The sequence below is a fragment of the Harpia harpyja genome, chromosome 3 (assembly GCF_026419915.1).
Source record: "Harpia harpyja isolate bHarHar1 chromosome 3, bHarHar1 primary haplotype, whole genome shotgun sequence".
Classification (NCBI taxonomy): Eukaryota; Metazoa; Chordata; class Aves; order Accipitriformes; family Accipitridae; genus Harpia; species Harpia harpyja.
This window is the reverse complement of record NC_068942.1, coordinates 9,229,345-9,248,075: the sequence shown is the minus strand read 5'-3', so window position 1 is coordinate 9,248,075 and position 18,731 is coordinate 9,229,345. Positions and strand designations below refer to the sequence as shown.

The 18,731-nt window shown below is 40.9% G+C and overlaps 1 protein-coding gene across 1 annotated transcript in view; it reads right to left on the bottom strand.

The window, feature by feature from the left end:
* NT5DC1 (5'-nucleotidase domain containing 1) overlaps nucleotides 1-9,223 on the bottom strand; it is a 151,285-nt gene extending 142,062 nt beyond the window's left edge. Inside the window, exons 1-5 of the mRNA XM_052781323.1 lie at nucleotides 9,086-9,223; nucleotides 6,853-6,944; nucleotides 5,090-5,161; nucleotides 3,460-3,566; nucleotides 1,983-2,062 (exon numbers count right to left, since the gene is read on the bottom strand). Coding sequence (XP_052637283.1) covers nucleotides 1,983-2,062; nucleotides 3,460-3,566; nucleotides 5,090-5,161; nucleotides 6,853-6,944; nucleotides 9,086-9,178 — 444 coding nt within the window. The 5' untranslated portion in view covers nucleotides 9,179-9,223. The remainder of the gene's footprint in view (nucleotides 1-1,982; nucleotides 2,063-3,459; nucleotides 3,567-5,089; nucleotides 5,162-6,852; nucleotides 6,945-9,085) is intronic.
* Between the last annotated feature and the right edge of the window lie 9,508 nt (nucleotides 9,224-18,731).

Here is an 18,731-nt window from a genome sequence, read left to right as displayed (position 1 = left end):
TGAGGACAGATGGGTACTCGTTTAAAAATGGGTACATTTCCTTCACAACATTTGACCTCAGGAAAGACTAAACTCAGTCAAACTAATTCCTTGCAAATCCACAGCTGTTGCATATGAGACTTAAAAGAAAACAGACCAATTCCCAGAAAGCGAAAACTGTGTGCATGCCCATGCAGTCCACCATGATTTTGGTGTGATTATCAAATGTGATTTCGTTATCTGAACTATCAGACAAAGCAGTATTTTGTGTAGCTTTTCAATGTGAAGATCCAAAACACTGAGAAGCTCCTCTGCTTTCTCTGAAAACACGTAAGAGTTCTGGCTCTGGACACAGCAAAAGCAGATTCATTTTTAACGGTGTAGAGCAGTCCAGCATTCAACTCATGTCTAAACCCATTCTGAATCCAAGCCTAGCAGTTCTCCCATCTGTTTCCAGTAGCAACTTTCCTGATCCTAGAATGTTGTCTGGAAATGATAAGAAAATAGCCCTTACTAAACAGGCTCCCAGAACAGGAAAAAGAAGCCTCCACCTCCTTTTAGAAATGTGGAAGAAGAAATTGTGATTGTTTTTAACCGTCAGGATGCAGCATTTTGCAGACATGAGTGCTGGAGAGGCCTACCACCTCCTGCCTTGCATCTGTCTCACCTGTCTGATGCTGACCTTCCAGGGAATAACTGTAGCCCTCTTGTTGAAACTGGGCCAACATCCAGTAAAATATTCAAGAACTGCTAGCTGATAAAGAGGGTGCATGACCCACTTCTGGTAGCTCTCTAGAGAAATGGCACAGGTTTAATTCTCTCTGGCTGAAGACAGCACTGATCCAGGGTCAGTGCTTCAGCTCGTGAACTAGTAACTGAATGTGAAAGCTTATTACACACATGCTATGACATGCTTTCTCTCTCAATAAGCAGGTGATTTGTGCCAAGTCTAAATTAAATATAAAATAAAGTAATACAATACAGGTGTTACATCTGAGACAGGGTTGTAAGCCCTGAACAGCTTAGAGGAAGGAGATTAATCACGAAATTCAGAGTGTTATGGTGCACCTGTCCTCAGTGCCTCCCGATAAGCTAGCTTTAGCTAACTCTTCATGCAGCACTTGGACTTAGCCAGCAATCTACTCAGCATGCTATTTTGGAGTGGAGGCTAAAGCATCAATTCAGCTGATACCCATCTCACAGCTCTGAATTTCACTCTGCAAAGTTTAGTATTGGCAATTTTCAGTGCTGCAGCGCTTTGGTACCTTTAAGATTACATCAGTACTCTTTTGACACCAATATACTTACTGTATGAGAAGAACCCTCTCCCTCCCCCAGCTGCACACAAGTTAAGATTCAAGCCTTCTTTAACACAACCAAATCAACTAGCATCAAACTTCAAAGGTTGGATTTAGGACATTCTGTCTATCTAAAAATCACTGAAAAAGGTTCAAGCAATTGTATTTTCCACTTTGAGAATTTAACTTACTGTTTAGCAGAGAAAAAAAAAAGGATACTATTCTAGAGATGTATTTACATCTGTGTACATAGATCAATATATTCAAGACAAAAAACAAATTTTAAAAAGGATGGAATGAAGCTTTCAACTCATTAACACCTAGCAAATTAGCAAACCATGTTACTCAGAAGACTTGCATTAGATTTAATTCAAGTATCATCAAGTATAATTAACGGAGATTTTAAGAGCTATATTCTACATATCACGGCGTAAACTTGAGAAAACAGTGCATTTCTATTCGTATCCTAGTTATTTGTGCCCTCTGGTGGAAGTACATTTATTTTGAACATGCCATGTAGCTCACAATTATCTTCAGAGACAGCTTTAATACACAAAGTCCAACATGAAAAATTCCAAACAAGAAAAAAGCTAAAGACGTTGATGTTGTTCAATATGCTATTTGTATGTTTTTAATAATGCATGCAAGAAGTGTAGTGGGGGAAGAGAAAGATAATGCAATACTTAGTTTCAAACCAGTTCTTACCTGATCTAAGCTGTCCACAACCCTTGCACACAAGAGAGCTCCTGGCAGGTCAAAATAATTATCATACAAATAGTATTTAGCTGGAAAAAAATAATAAAAAAAATTCTACTTTTTTTTAATTCATATTGTATGCTTTAATCACAAATAAAAAATACATTTAAATAATAATATAAGCTCCTATTTGGATTTTACTGGTAATAAGCATTATCTGCTTCCCAATCTTTGTCAGCCTTCATTCCCACTTCTGATTCACATAATTGGCAACTGAAAGTTGTTCACCGGTATCAAGGCAGTAATATTTTGAAAATACATTTTAAGGTTCTAAAAGTTAAGGTGGAAGAGATGGGGAAGAACCATGAGTTTTAAGAGTCGGGACAGTATCATTCAACTCTTCCAAAATATCTATTTCCCTAGCAGTGGAAACACAAAGAAAGGGTTTGAGAAGTTGTTTCAGAAATATTTGGACAGGTCTTACACATAGTCTTGTCCTTTGCACACACATGCTGCAGACAGTACCTTAGCCCAAGGGGAAGCATGCCCACATTATTACATGAACCCACAAAACAGAACTAAGTCAGGAGGGTGCAAGTGTCCCCCCAGACTGAGGTCACGTTCAACAACTCTTTCCTACGAGTGAAATTACTTAACCAGTGATTTTTTTTTTGTATTCATGATCTTGTCTGTGCCGTCTCTTAGGTATATTAAAGAACAAGTCAGCAAAACAGGGACCAACATTCACAAGAGAGACCAAGTGCATTTTTCAATAATAAGAAAGGCACATTTGCTGTATGACCAAAGGAAACCTTTCTCTTCTACCCTGTTGCAAAAGATTACCTGCAGTTTAGAATAAGCATCACAAACAAGTCTATGTCAGCAAAACTCAAGGAAAATATCTCCATTACACAGGATGATGCAACTTAACTGAGCACTTTATGAGTATTACTCACAATCGCCAAGATCAAATGGAGAGGAAGCACAGAGCAAGAACACAAACCTAGCCACAGTGCCTTCAAAGCGACTCCCATTTTAAATGCAAGAAACTTCAATTGCAGGAGAAGTTTTGTTTCCAGACCCACTCTGTTCTTTGCACCTGCACCTAGGCCTCTAGTAACAGCACTGACGGCAATGAGTCAACAATTAAGAAAAATTTCAGATTTGCCAAATACATCCTAAATGAGATAGGCTAGTAATCTCAGTCTACTTCATCAAGGCACAATGTGCCCATCTCTATAACCAAAACACTCCTATAATGTCAGCTCATTTGTCTCATTGGTGACCTAAATTTAAGTTGAACTCCAGTATTAGAAGTTGAAAAAAAAAAAAAAAAACCAAAACCCAACTCTTCCCCAAAACATTTACCTATTCCAGTAATTCTCAGCTCAAGTATTTTTAAATATTTGTGGTAAGAACTAACAGTACGAGGCACTGAAGGGATCAGAGCAATTTCAAAGAAGAGGACATGCTAAGTTATAGCTACCTGAGCGGGAAACCATTCCACTGACTGTATTAAAATGCTTCCACTCCCTCCTTCCATATGTCTCCAGGATCTCTTCGGATGTCATGCTCTTTGTACCATGGCTTGCCCTATTTGTGCATTAAGTTATTTTAAAAAATAAAAAAAAATAAATAAAAAAAAAGGTTGAAGACAGCCAAACCACTCCTTGTGCAAAGTAATGCATTGCAACTGAATACTGAGGTGCATGCAAGTTGATCAAAAGTAACTCTTTTTATAACTTAGAAGTTTCCCAGGGCCTAAGCTTTTATCATATACATTACAGTCCTCAATAAAAGCCTTACTACACTACAGTTTGGTTGGCTGGGAGCACAGCTGCTGTGCCTCACCTGCTAACACAATCACTCTATCGCTTGAATGTTCTCAATTGTGTGAGGACACTCGCTATACTTGAACTATCAATATACACTGCACAATAAAACACAGTGCAGAAAGCCTATACATCATTCTGAAACCTGGTAACATTCACAGAATGCAGGGCAGAACTATGGAAAAGTGCTAGTTTGAGCCCTGCAAGCAGCTGCGTAATACAGAAGTATGCACAAGCCTTTTTAGGAATTAAAAATCAACTAGTTTGATCACCAAACTGGGCCCCAAAAGAACGCAGACTCCAGTTTTGAAGCAAATGCAGGTAATGCTAGAAGTAATCCTGTACTACTCCTCCCCTTAATACGGTATACCCTCTAGTCTTGAATTCTGCATTTTGTAGTCCGAAATTCATGGTACTAAACGAATTTCGGGATACACAGCAGAGACTCACAGGTATTTCTTCCCTTCTTTCAATGAGATCTGATTTTCCCCAGCATCTTCAAGCTCCTTCTCCCACATGCTATCAGAAAAAAACAGTAGAGTCTATCTTGTGTACTAAGTCAAACAGATTTTCATTTTGGACAAAAATAAATGGGAAATGGGACTGGGATTGATATACTTTAGGTATATTTACTTTTCAGATTTGCGATTCAAAATAGCAGTCTTCTATGTCTAAAAAAAAAAGGAGGGAAAGAGGAACTAAGAATGTACTGAAATGATGACTGCAGGCAAAATATAGCTTTTAAGAGGAAAAAAAACCCAGAAATTTGAAAGAGAACGTGTCAGTTTCTGTGTTAAATTTACCTCAGGCTATTTAAATTACACATTGTAAGCCTGCAGAATTTTGAACATGTACGGTACAAAGATAATAGTGCTCCCATCATTAGCATTAGTCATTAGCACTGACTCTGAGTCAGGTTACTCATAATCCAAAGAAAAACCTTACCCCGGATCCTAGCAGAACTGGACAAAGAGTGCATTGGTAGCTACTGAAAATGTGAATTTACTTTCAGGATCAGTATGCCCTCAGAGTCTCAGATGTTTACTAAAAATGATACGTTCTTTACTAGCAGCTAACATGGAAATATTACGAAAAGACTGCATATGTAACAGTAAGAGAAACTGAGCGTCACACTACCAAAGAGTATTTAAACTTTTACATCCAGTTAATGAATGTATGCTGAAATTAGTATTTTAAATATTTAATAAAACTGAGAGATGGCTTTCAGAAAGAGGTCAAAATTTTGGTGTTCATTTAACAATATAAACTTATTGTCAATATTACCTTAAAACTGTTCCATCTTCTGCAAGTTTCAGGAAGTCTCCTTCTTCAATGTCCAACACCAAGCCTTTGCAACTAAGAATAATTTTATTTTAAGGAAGAAACAAACAATTAATGCTTTCAGAGGAATGCCTTGTTATATATCAGTAAAATGCAGTTACAGAAGCTATACAATGATGCTACACAAAAACAACGAAGTCGCAACCCTTCAAATACTTCCATGTTTGAACAATGCTCTATATATGCAAATACATATTACTACAATGAGGACCGGATTTCACTTACGTAGCAAATTCCTACTAAATAAATCCAGTTCCATTGTTCAGTGAGTTCAGTCACTGTTCATATAGATAAGGTTGGAGGATTAAGGTCCAAACATATACAACTAAGAAATGTGATATTTAAGCCACTTTTATTAAAGAAATGTATTTTTTTCTTAGTGGCAACTCCCCTACTTATTGTTACTAGACTGATAACACCAATTATTAAGGGAGAGAGGGGTAGAACATCGTTCTAAATGAGGCAACTCAATATGCAAGCAACACGTGAAGCAGAAGCATTGCCATGCTAGCCAGCACTACAAAGGTGAAGAGTTGACAGCGTAGGACAGACACCCAACAAGAGTTCCTAACTCTCCTAGTAAATCTGTACCTTTCAGATAATTTTTCAAACAACCTAAGCAAACGTAAATTCAACTAATTCAGAGTTCAGTGGCTAGAATAATAATGAATAAACGAGACTGAAAAAGTAATGGCACCTTCATCCTCTGTTACAAGGTACCCAAAGGAAAGAAGATATGCCGTGAAGGCTGCAAGCAGACCCCAGCCTTTCACAAATGACTCCTGGGTGAGTAGCACCGACACACAGCTACCAGCCCTGTGGGCTTGTAGGTCCATGTTAATGAACCTCTGGCTCCAATAAGGGACCGAGGCAGAGATATCTAGTTCTTAAAAGGATTTCATGCACCAGAGGCCTCAAAATATGAGAAATACAGATACATTGCTTATCTCATGAAAGTTAAAATTGATCCCTTTGGAAATCGTCCAATCAAATACTGAATTGTAAAAACAACTGATCAAAACCATTACACAATAATGCATACATTACTTAAAAAAAGCCCCTGTGTTACTCCTAAAAAATTTAGTGATTACCAGGCCTTTGAGCCCCCACCCCTGTGGCCTAGATAGGGCCAACCTATTAAAGTTGGAAGATCGGAGATTCACATTCAAGCTCCTGCTCAGAGGCCACTGAGCTCAGAGCAGGAACTTGCATTTCAGTCTTTTGCATCACAGGTTTGTGGCTGACCTGCCACCCAAGGGCTACCTCCTGGCATGTCACCTTTCCTCAGAAGGCTGTTGGGATTATTCTGCCTTACACAAACAAACCCACATCTGTCAAGATAAAAATGACTAAATTCCGATGGTTACTGGATTTACCAGTTGCATTGAAGGTAGAAGACAAAGGAGATACGTAAAAAAAGAGAGTACAGACTAAAAGGCTTGTATCTAGACAGTTAGAAGCACAGATGAAGCAAGCTTGGATGCTCAGTTCTCTCTTCAAAATACCACGTTAGAAGTATCTCATGACAAATACTTGTTCGAACAAGTTTTTAAACAGTATTTAAAACTGCAATTTTGGATTTAACTATTGGGCTTGACAATCATAACAACAATCGCCTAATAAGAGCAGCTGTTTTCCAAGCTTTGTAAAAGTTAGAGCGTAAAGGAAGTTATGAAGAAAGTTTCTGTTATTTTCAACGTACTCACCAGAAGTCTAAGCTGTCTGGAGCTAGAGTCAGCAAGTCTTTGTCATAACCCTTCTCCGTTACCAGATACTGGGCAAAACTATCATATATTAGCTACAAATGAAAAAATACATGCGTTAACTATATTGATTAAGTGAGACGAAAGATACTGCTTCCCTGGCAAGTGGCAAGATGCAATTGTTAGCACCTCCTAAGCAAAATGAAACCAGGGAGCTAAGGGCCCCGTCCCACTGTCTCCACTACTGGGAAATAGTGCCCGAGGTTATTTCTGTCATGGCTGGAAAACAGCTCAAGATGCTCACACAACAGTTCTGATACAGTGTGCCCAGCATAACCAAGTTTACAGCATTCTACCTCATTGCCCGTGTGCTTCATGACTGTTGGGAAACCAAGGTGGTAAGTACTTAAGACTAGTCACTACTTCCCCCTCCCCAATCTTTTTTTGTTTTGTTTTTTATTTTTAAATGTCACAGTTACCAAGGCTCAATAAACAGCTTCCAAACCAATAAACAACCACCCTCAGGGGCCATTTAAAAAGTATTCAAAGGAACATGTTTTGAAGGAAACAGGCAACTACTAAGTAAATTTTTACTACTTCTAAGTTCAGAAAGAGCACTGTTAAAGCCGGGTACAACAGTCAATGATTATTAATGTAATGTGCTGGTAAAGTTGTACAAGAAGATCCACGTAGATGCTGCCAGGTCCTTAAGGCCCATCCAAAAATAGTAATCACTCCCTTTTTGTCATGGTTCTTTCATTAAAGCTGTTCCCTGGCCTTTTTTTTTTAATTACAAAAGCTGCTATTGGAATGAATATGAACGTCTGAGAAAGACTAATATGAAGGCCAACACTGAAAGAGCGAGAACTAACTGCCTCTTCAGCTGTGCCTGTCAGCCTTTTAAAGTATTTTTTATTTCCTACAGACAAGAAGGCATGCAATGGGCGTGCGTCAGTCAGACTATGTGCTGTGAGAAGATGAAGAGTGAACTAAGTTTAGTGAAAGTTTTCATTTTTTTCTCCATTTTTTTAACTGGGTATTTTTTGGTTTGTTGTTTGTTTTTTGGGTTTTTTTTAAACTCTTCTAGTTATCAATTGTCTAATGTTTGCCTTCATTGGACAAAATTCTTGTCAGGAAGAATGTGCCTGTGTAAGATGTAACGTGTGTGGCATAACAGAAAGAACATGGAAGGTAAGCCTATAGTTTCCAGCAGGAACTTAAGAGCACATACAGTTTATAACTTGCTACTATGGAACCCTCTTTTGTGAGAAAGATGCCTCTCTACAGAAAATCACTCACAGCTAAAGGAAGCAATGTAATTTTTCAACGCAGGACGCACTGAGCCGTGCCTATTTATAAACGGAACACCTCATAAACATTCATTTCTATCCCAAATTCAGAAGTATCTTGCAATTAGTGTAGGAGTTCCACGCAGCGCAAAACGTACTGTAGGTGGACAGAGGCAAATAAAAGGGGAGAGGGGGACACCATGAGCATCTGTGACACAAGACAGCTCCGCGGCAAAGCCCTGACAAAGAAGGACGAGTCAATGAAAGATTATCAGGGAGCTTCAAATGCGCCAGTCGGAAAATAAAAAAGAAGTGCCAAGGGCGGGAAGGCACAGCACATGACAGTAGTCCCCCGCCGTAAGGGACAGGAGGGCTAGGGCAGAGATGCGGAGCGCCTTTAAGCTCGGCGTTTTATTTTAAGCACCAGTAAGTTTGCAAAGGTCGCCTGTCGAAAGTGCTGCGGACTTCTAACTCTGTCCGCGGCATCTCTAGATTTGGCTGGGGGCGGGGAGGGGGGGAAGGAAGGCTCTACCTTTTTCTCAGCGCCGCTACAGTTCGGAAAGCTCTCAAGAAGCACCACTTGCAAGGAAGACGAAGACATGGCTGTCCCCTTGGCTCGGGCAGAGGCCTGCTGGGGAAGCGGCCGGCGAGACAGGCACTTGCGTTTCTCTTCGCTTTTTAGGTTTCTCCACGAGTACCTGAGCCGGCAGGCTCGGGGGTCCCGGCCCCCGTACCCCCCGGGACCGGCCGCCCCGCTCCCCGGCACTTTCCCGTTCGCTTGGGCAGCCGGCGGCGAGCGGGGCGGGGCGGAGCGGAGGGGAGCGGGGGGGGCCCCGGCCCGCGACTCCCAGGCCGTGCCGTGCCGTGCCGTGCCGTGCCGTGCCGTACCGTGCCGTGCCGTACCGTACCGTACCGTGCCGTGCCGTGCCACCCCGGCCCGCACTCACCCGTGCGCTCTGCGGGAGGTGGTAGCGGCAGAGCGTGTGGTCCAGGTCGAAGCCCATCACGTCGCAGTCAGCCAGGGAGAAGTGCTGCTGCATCGCCAAGCCGCCGCCGCGGGGAGGCGGGCGGAGGAGGAGGAGGAGGAGGAGGAGGAGGAAGGGGCGCGGGCGGTGCTTCCTGCGGCGCGACCGGAGCCGCCCCCCCGGCCCGCCCCGCCCCGGCGGGGCCGCCCTCACCTGCGCGGGGTGTGGGAACGCCCCCGAGCCCGGGCCCGGAGATCGGGGCGAGCACTTCGTGGGTGTGCGTGTCGTGTCCCCCCCCTCCGAAGGGGCCGTCGCTTCCAGGGAAGCTGGGCGGGCGGGCGAGCCCCCGGCAGTACAACCGGCGTGCTTAAGCGCTCGGATTTAAAACATACGTTTCCCGCCGAGGCGTTGTGTGCTTGGGAGCAGGCGTGGAAACGGAGGGTCCAGCCCTAGCTGGAGGTCATCGGGCGTGCAAGTCGTGCGGAGGGTGCTTTGCCGAGACCCGGTGAGCGGGGCGCGGGTGGGAGGGAAAGAAAGGAGTTGGCCTTGGTTCGGGTGAGGGCAGCCAGTCCGTGCCCACCGAGGGGGCCCTCCTGGGGAGAGTCGTCTTCTGTGGGCAGGCAAACACTGCCACTGCTTCGTTATCCAAGTCCCCATAGGGTATAAGCGACACTGGGAAGTAAGCAGCGCTGTCCGTGCATAGCTGTTAAAAACCCCGAACCCCGGAGGTAACTAACTACCTTTTAATTTCTTGACAGCTTTGGTAATCAAAAAAAAGAATAGCGTTAAGAACAGTACAGTCTGCCTCCAGATAACGAAATCAAATGGGTACTTTGATAGGTACCTGCCCATCGAGTATCGCCATAGTGCGATTAGAAAGAAAGTGTGGTCTGAAAGGAAGTACTGTGTTTGGAGAAAACTAAACAGATGAGAGCTGCATTGACTTAATTCTGTTCTCTGTGGTTGAATATAGTGTCTAGTTAAGGCCAGATTCAGGATGCTTAAATGGCTGGGCTTGACAGCCTTGTTTGCAGGTCCTCCTCATTCCTGTGCAATTCTTTTCTTTCTGTAGGCCAATGACACCATCAAAACTTCGTTTTGATTCATGAAAGATGAAAAAGTCTAGTTCAATTACTCTGCAAATAAATCTCTTCTTTTAAAATTCTTATATGGCTATAAATAGAATAATATAAAAAGTATTTGAACTGAGAGCAATTGTTATGAAACTTTTAATGCAAGTCATCTTTTCCAGCGTTGCCTTCCTGTGCACAGCTGTAAGTGTTGTGCTTTGCAGGTGGCAAAGTTGGGGTGTATAACCGTAGCAGCAGTGCACAGCAGCAGTTTTGATTATATGAAAATAATTGTGGTTTGATTATATCAAATTATGATTTGATTTTTGCAGGATGGCTCAATGATGATTTGGTATTCCAGAGTGAAAGGCTTTTGGAAATACACTCAAATAGTTGAATGAGATACAATCTACTTATCTATTAAAATTCAGTTTGCTTTGCTCAGGTAGACACAGATGAGAGAAATTTAAAAAACATGACCTATCACACACGTTTAAAAATTCCACAGGGAAGTTCAGTATCAGATTAGAAAGTGGGCTAGACAAGAAAATACATGGAAATTAGGAATAAAATTCACTAATGCTAATAGTAGGACAGGATGAGCACTTAAGGTGTCAGAACAAGAAATGGATTGCACGGTTTTACCTCAGACCATTGCATAGCAGCTTCTTTCAAAGGTTCTCACTATCTCGCACAGACATTAACATACTTTCTAATGCTGTTGTGTATGTATATATATGCACACCATACATTATATATACATTGTATATTATATACACACCATACATTAGATATACACACACCATAAATTACATATACATAATGATACATACATACAGTTTAGATATATGGTAAATAAATAAATATATGCATATATGCTTAAATATATCCAAATTCACAGGTGTGAAACCTTAGCATACAGACAGATACATCCAGGATCTCACACACAACAGGGTTTTTAACTATCAAGGTGAGGCAGTGGCCTGGAAACTCAGAGCACAAGACAAGTTACCTTCCTTAACCTGCTCACTTTAGGAAACATGCAGCAAACTCCTGCCCCACTGAAGTCAATGGCCACAATTTTGGTTGACTTAAGTAGGTCCAAGATTTCACCCACAGGTGCTGTTTCACACTATCCTCACATACTTAAGGTTCATCTGACTTGCAGATTATATCAGCACAGCTCTCTTATTCCAGAATGACTTTTTTTTTTTTTTTTCCCAAAAGGACTCATGTAGGTTCCAAAATTGTGTATTTTAAATTTGTAACTTTGCTTGCTATGCCTGTGAAATGTTTTATACAAAAACTCACCACAAACACAACTTTAGTATTGAAACATCTGGACAGATATAAAAAAATCATGTATATATTCATTGATAGAATTATAGGATGGTTTGTGTTGGAAGGGACCTTTAAAGATCGTCTAGTACAACCCTCTGGTCACTGTATTCACTGTCAACTGAATGTAATCTTGAACATCCAGATTTTGTGAATGCTGCACAATTATATTGGCAGTAATGACAAGCTATCTTAGAATTTACAACACAAAAGTACTAATCATATTTAATCTTAAACCACTTTGTGTGAGGAACAATACTCACCAATGGAGAGATTCAGCAAGTTAAATTTCAGGTACACGAAGCTGAAGATTAAATTGGAAGTATGACAACAAGAAATATAGAAAATGTTGATGAAGAGAATCGGTTTTCAGTTCTGGGAAAAGAGAAGATAAACGACAGAATATCACCTTCATTTTCAGTATTCGCAGCACAAACCTGGTAACAGGAAAGTCTCGGGAGTTTACTTTCAGCACACAACCCCCAAATTTTATTTCTTTTACTTTTGTCTTAAAAGTGTTGCTTTGACTCTCAGTTTCTTCCTTCCAGATGAATCCTTTAGACATACTGACATCCCACTCTAGGGCCTTTCTCAGAAAGGAGCTGCCTTTAATCAAAATCCTCTGTAACAGCTGAACTGCCTTAATGTGTTAACAGTATCGTTTCGGATTACTTTTTCAGCTCTGTCTTTCGAGTTTGATGGCACCACGAGCCACGCAGAGATGTCCGCATAACCGAGGTTGACCTTTTGGGCTACCAGGTCCTAGCTGATAATATTTTAGGTTTCCCCATGTTTAATTTATGCGTCACGGTAATTACTTTTGTGTTGTAAATACGTGGTAACAATCCATTGGGAAAAACTGTAAATCCCGTCCTAGCAGGGGAAATCTCTAACTGGTGACGCTGAAGGAGATAGAACTGCTTGTGGTGTGGCTCCCCTCCTGCAGCAGCAGCACCCCTCAGGTCGGGGCCGAAAGGCTGCCCGGAGGGAGCTCCCCCCTGCAGCCCCCAGCCCGCAGCCCCCCCGGCCGGCGCTGCGTGGTGGTGGGGCTGCCCGCGGGCGCGCAGACCCCCGTGGAGCGGGCAGGACGGGCAGCGGGTGCTGCCCGCACTCTGCGCCCTCGCGTTTAGCAACCCGCAGGAAACGTGCGCCGTGCGAGGTGTGATGCGACGAAGCCTTTTGTAGACGCGCGCAGGGGCGTTTTGGTCTTCATCGTGCCTCGTGCCTGCTTTCCTCACAGAAGAGGCTCCTAGCACCGTGTAGCTTTAGAGCTCGAGGGTGTACTAACATGCCCCGGAGGGCGAAAGGAACGTAACGGAGTGCGGTAACATACATAAAGGCAGGAGAACCATGTCAAAATACCTCAAATAAATCTTAGCTGTCACACAGAAGTTGTAGGCCTCTGAGCAAGGCAGGTGCTCCAGCTCCTCGCTTTCTTTGTCCTTAAGAGGGCAGCATTACGATACATTGGAGCATCCCTCAGAGTTAACTTTGAATCATCAGCGCCTTAGTCTATTTTACTTTCCTTAAACTTCGTTTTATTTTCCTAAGGCTGTGTAAGTTGACTTTGTCAGTTGTGTTTTGTCCCAGCCATGCAGTTGCAGCCATTTGCCTATTTAGGCAAAGGTTATAAGGGTTTAGTTAAAAAAAGGAAAAGGCCCCTCGTATTGCTACAGAAGACTATGCAATAGTGATATCTGGAAGCAGAACAAGAATTTGAACAAACATGAAGCATTTTCATTTTAGACAAGTAACACCTTCTTACACAAAAGTTAGCTCAGAACATTCTAGATTTTTCCCTGTTTGTTTTTAAAAACAAAGGAAAATAATTTTGGAGTAGAATAAGTCAAACAAAAAAGTGTTGGGGTTTTTTAAAATATTTTACTTTAGCACACTGCTAAGAGCTAGAACCTCACGTTTGCAGTTGATTTAGCTTTTAGCCCATGAAGCTGTTCAATGCACAGGTGGAAGAGTGCCTCACAGCACAGCATCCCCATCCTGCACGGACAGAGTACCTTCATCCCTCCTGAAGCATGATGCCTGCATTCCCCGCTGAGATAACTCCCTGCTCTTCACAGCGCACACTCCCCATCTGAGAACCCTTTCTTCCATCCCAGACTGACAGGAGGATGGAGCCCACATCTCAGGCTCACCCAGCTGGCCCAGCTCAGGGGGCTCTGCATACATGTCTCCTGAGAGCTCCCCTTATCCTCCCCACAGTCTGGGGTAGCCCCCAGACAAACACTGCGGTTGCTCTAACTTCTTTCCTATCTCAGGTAGACCCCATGTATTAGCCCTTTTGGTGCTGCCACAGCACACAACCACCCTTAACAATTCCTGAAAAGCCACCACACATCTCCCATCCTACAGTCAGTTCCTGACAATGCATCACTACCCTTCTGCTTCCTCTCTTATGCGTGGATCAATAATCAGATTCAAATACAGTGCGGTTGTTTTGGCATAACGATGCTGTACGTATTTAAGTCATAGTGCCTAGGGAGCGTAAAGCTAGCTTTGTCGCTGACCCCTCAATCACAGCTTGAAAGAAAAACTCACTAGTAGTCGATGGTAGTCACACAGGTGCAACACGTGTTTCTGGGATTTTGCGTGAAATTGTACTTTCAATGGGATTCTTCACGTGTTTAAAGATAAACAGGATTGCAGGACTTGGTTCTATGTTTCTAAGTTTAGACACTTAGAAGGAACTACTTTCATTTAGGAACCATCAGAGGAATAAGCTAAGAATATACAGAAGCAGGCCTCTGACTTACTACAAAGTGATGCTTTAGTAGACATAGCTCTAACAACATTAATTCATTTCAAGGATAACCTGGTTCTGTGTGAGAGAATGAAAGCTGTCAGGAATATATTTGCTTTGAAAAAGTCACTTGCACTTACTGTTTCTTTAGTAGACCTTTAAAAGTTTAGCAAAATATTATGTAATCTTCAAGGCATCCCTCTGTGACACACAGGGTGATTGTTACTAGGTCGAGAAGCCCGGTGAACATGCTTGACTATTGATCAGGATTTAAGATTTGATTAAAATCTAGTGATTTCAGAAGTTTTACTGTTTATTGGGTTGTTTAGTAGCCTTTTTATATGGCACAAAATATGGACACGTTAACTTTTTCAGTAGAATCACGTACACACAATTTATAGCATCCTGCTAGGAGTAGGAGATCTGATTACATCTGGCACCTCAGTACTATATTGGTTACATTCTCTGTCTCACCAGCATAGAAATGAGACTAATGCTGCTAAAGAGACAAGATTCCCAAAACTAAACCCAAGAGTTCATTAAAAGGTTAAACAGACAGTAATCCACTAGGTGCTCAGAATCTCTCAAAAGCCTGCTTATTGTCCTTATCGCCTCTCTCAGATCTTGTAATCTAACTCAGGCTGTTCCCACGCAACATGAAAGAAGGAAATGAAAATCAATGATTTTGTCAGAGTGATAAATAGCCAAGACTGATTGCTGGACCCTTAGTGAGTATATATTTTAAAACTCGGAATAGTTGTCTAAAGGTACTTTGAAAGATTTTTCTTTTTGAGCTGGATTGATGCTACATTTAGTCAAAAGAAATTGTACTGGAAATATGGACTTTTTGGGAAGCTATACTTCCAAAGTAGACCTGTATGTATTTTATGGCGAGAGAACTGTGCAGTTTCTGTGATCTATGGGACTCTGCCTTATTTCTTATATGTTTTTTTTTTTTTTAACATACCATTATTTTATTTTTACAATTTTAAGTGTAAAATCCAGAGTAGGACCCCTAAGTTCTCATTGCTCATTTCCCGTTCATTCATGGTATATTCATGGGCAGGTAACTTAATGGCTTATGGCTTCAATTTCTTCATGAGTAAAATTGGAATATGTCTAATTCAGACATTCTGAGGATTTCTGAGTTGTTCAAGTAGGTTACAGGCTGGCATTTCAAGCCTGACACTTGCTAATGATTGCCTAAAAGACAAATCTGAGGTATTTCAATACACAGTCTGCACGAAAGAACAGAGCTATCGAACAGCCGGTGGGAAATGCCACAACTATAAAACTACAGACTTGAAGATAACAGAACTAGGAAAGACCTAAAGACAGTCATCTTCTTGCCCTGGGGCAGGATCAATCTGACTACAAACATCCCTAGCAGTCAGTTGTCTAACTGCTTCTTAAAAAGGACCAAAGAGCCACTGAGGCAATATCTTCCAGTGTTTAACAGCCCTTACACACAGAATGTGCTGAGTTTTCTCCCCCTGCCCCGCCATGTCAAAACAAAGTCTCTGTTGCTCTAATGCATCTTTTTTTCTTATGTCGTGTCCTATTCCTAGCAGATTTGAGAACAACGTCATTGCACACCAGTCTTCTATCTATTTGAAAGCTGCTACTGTGTTATTTTCCCACACACTCTTTTTGTTTAATTATTTAAGATCTTTCCTTAAAGGCTGAGGGGTTTTGAGTCCGCTTATCTTTCATTCTCTATCTGGATGACATTCATTCATCACTCATTCATAATCAAATTGGTCAATATCTTTTTTTTTTTTTTTCTGGAATACAGGATCAAAAACTGTACACATGGCTACAGTTTTGGCCTTACTAGGGCTGAGTACAGAAATAGTGAACCCACAGTAATGTAACACAGCAAATTGTGCTTTCAAAGTAACATACAAGTTACTTAATTCGTTACAATCATCACCATATTAGGATTTTCAAGATCAAATTCTATCCTATCACTATGATGAGTAGAGATATCAATTTTTTTTTCTTCTTTTAACAATAAGTCATCTTTCTTAAGGAGTGCTTGATCTTCTATTTAAGAAATATGTTCTTCTGTATGTGTTCATTGCTGAGTATACTGGACACTGAGAGTGATGTTCCTTGGACCTGCAATAATAAAATGCTAATAGTAATGCTTATAAATCTCAAATATAAGAGCTTATTTTGAATATAAATTGCATTTAATATTTACTGTTCTGCTTCGGCCTCTAGAGGGTGTCTAGTAATGATCTGATGAAAGGATAAAAAAATGTATGCTGGATTTTGATAAGAAGGAAGTGATCTAGAAGAATATATTCTAAAACTCTTAAGTATATACTAAGCCTCAAGAAGATTCCATCATGGTGATTAACTTTTTAAAGATCTGTACTCTGTTTCTGTGTAAGTCTGTGAAGAAGGTCAGAGCCACCTCTTCTATTTTTAGGAAAACGATATGTTTGTCTTTACTTACGTTGTTGTGTTGAGCTTCATGCTCTTGTCAGGGAGAGGGCGAATTCCTATAAGGTTTAAAACTGTAGAAACAAAGACAGAGGAATATGAATTTGGGAAAATTTTGTCAGAGAAGGAGAGTAAATTATTTTGTCTACAACAACAAAAATCTGTATCACAATTGCTCACTGAAAGTGAGTATCACTAAAGGTGCTTGCTTCCTATCCCTTTCCTTATGTTTATAAAGACCTTGTCTTGAATGTTGGGTAATGTTCTTTGTACAGAATCTCACTGCATACCTGTGAAAGACAGGTACAGCAGAAACAAAACAGGAGGTAGGAAACTATATAGAAAATATACAAGGAGAGAGGGAGACCTAGTCTGGAAGATGGATGGACAGTACACAGGGTTCATATAATCACAGGAACTGATCATAGACCCGGCTCTTTTCCTACCGAGAGATTTTAGCTGTATAAAATCCTAGTGTGTGCACAATTTACAGTAATGTGGAGTGATTTGTATAAATACGGTTTATCTAGCAGGAAGACTAAAAGTAAAATGGAGTGGAGCGGGAGGTGCTGATGTCTTCTCCCTGGTATCCAGTGATAGGATGTGTGGGAATGGTTCAAAGCTGCGCCAGGGGAGGTTCAGACTGGACATTAGGAAGCATTTCTTTACTGAGAGGGTGGTCAAACACTGGAACGGGCTTCCTAGAGAGGCAGTCGATGCCCCAAGCCTGTGAGCATTTAAGAGGCATTTGGATAATGCCCTTAATAACATGCTTTAACTTTTCGTCAGCCCTGAATTGGTCAGGCAGTTGGACTAGATGATCGTTGTAAGTCCCTTCCAACTAAAATGTCCTATTCTATTCTAATTCTAATTTAAAATTAATAGCTAGTGTTTTTCTACTGTTTTTACAGGTAATATTTCAGTAATTTAAAGTAATTAAAAAAATGTGTTCCTTTATATGGTATATCAATGTATTCTAATTGTAAGTTTTAGATCCTTGTCAGATGCTGTCTTTCCCACATGCACAGGTCAGGAGAGAATGTTGATTTTATTTTTGGGAAAAAAAAACCCACTTGCATTCACAGGTGATACAGTACTTTGATACACTGTTGCTTTCCATCCATCCCTCTGGACTTCTCTGCTTCTCTTGGTGCAGTTCCAACTACTGAAGATAAAGCTGGTAAATCATGTTCATAAGTCATGCATGGCATAGCATGCAGACTTTGATAGAGTTATGTGAGAAATGGTCTTGACCCATCATAAAATCTTCATAAATATATACACTTCCTAAATTTAAAAACTATCCATAACAGGGTCAGTTTTGGAAGGCATTTTCTTAAAAGGATGGTGAAGTCATGTTCGCGGATAATTCTTTGTCATCCACTTACCATATTTTTTCCCACCCAGAGATAGATTTGATTAGAAGTATTTTTCATGCCTTAGAGAGCTACAGCGTGGTTTTATTCAGAAGGGCTGCTTCATAGAAAGCAAATTAACTTACAATTTTTAACAGTGTGTGCTGTATATCATTTAGAATAATGTACAATAAAATGAAAAATAATGGCTAAGGTCTGGTCCCATTGCAGATAATGGCAAAACTCACATTAAATTTAAGCAGAGTGAGATCTGATTGTTTGAACAAATAGAGAAAGTCTCTATTCTGTCAATGCTTGACAGAGCCTTATTCCTCTGGGTTCATTTATTGTCAGACATAGCCTGGTTTAGGCCCAAATTCAGCTAATAAATAAGCAACCCTCATCACTGAAGCACTTGAAAATGTACTTTTAATGCTTTCTAGAGTAGAGATGGATTACTGGATCAGCCTTATGAAAATAAATAGCCAGAGTTTTCTCATTACAAATGCAAAAGATTTAAGGTTGGAAAATGCCAAATCAAATATAACTCTATGTCTTTGTGAATTTATGGTTTAAGATAATATACAAAACCAGGAAAGTGATTAATCAATAAGAATAAACAATTTTGTCAAGAGTAAAATTACGCACATAATTTA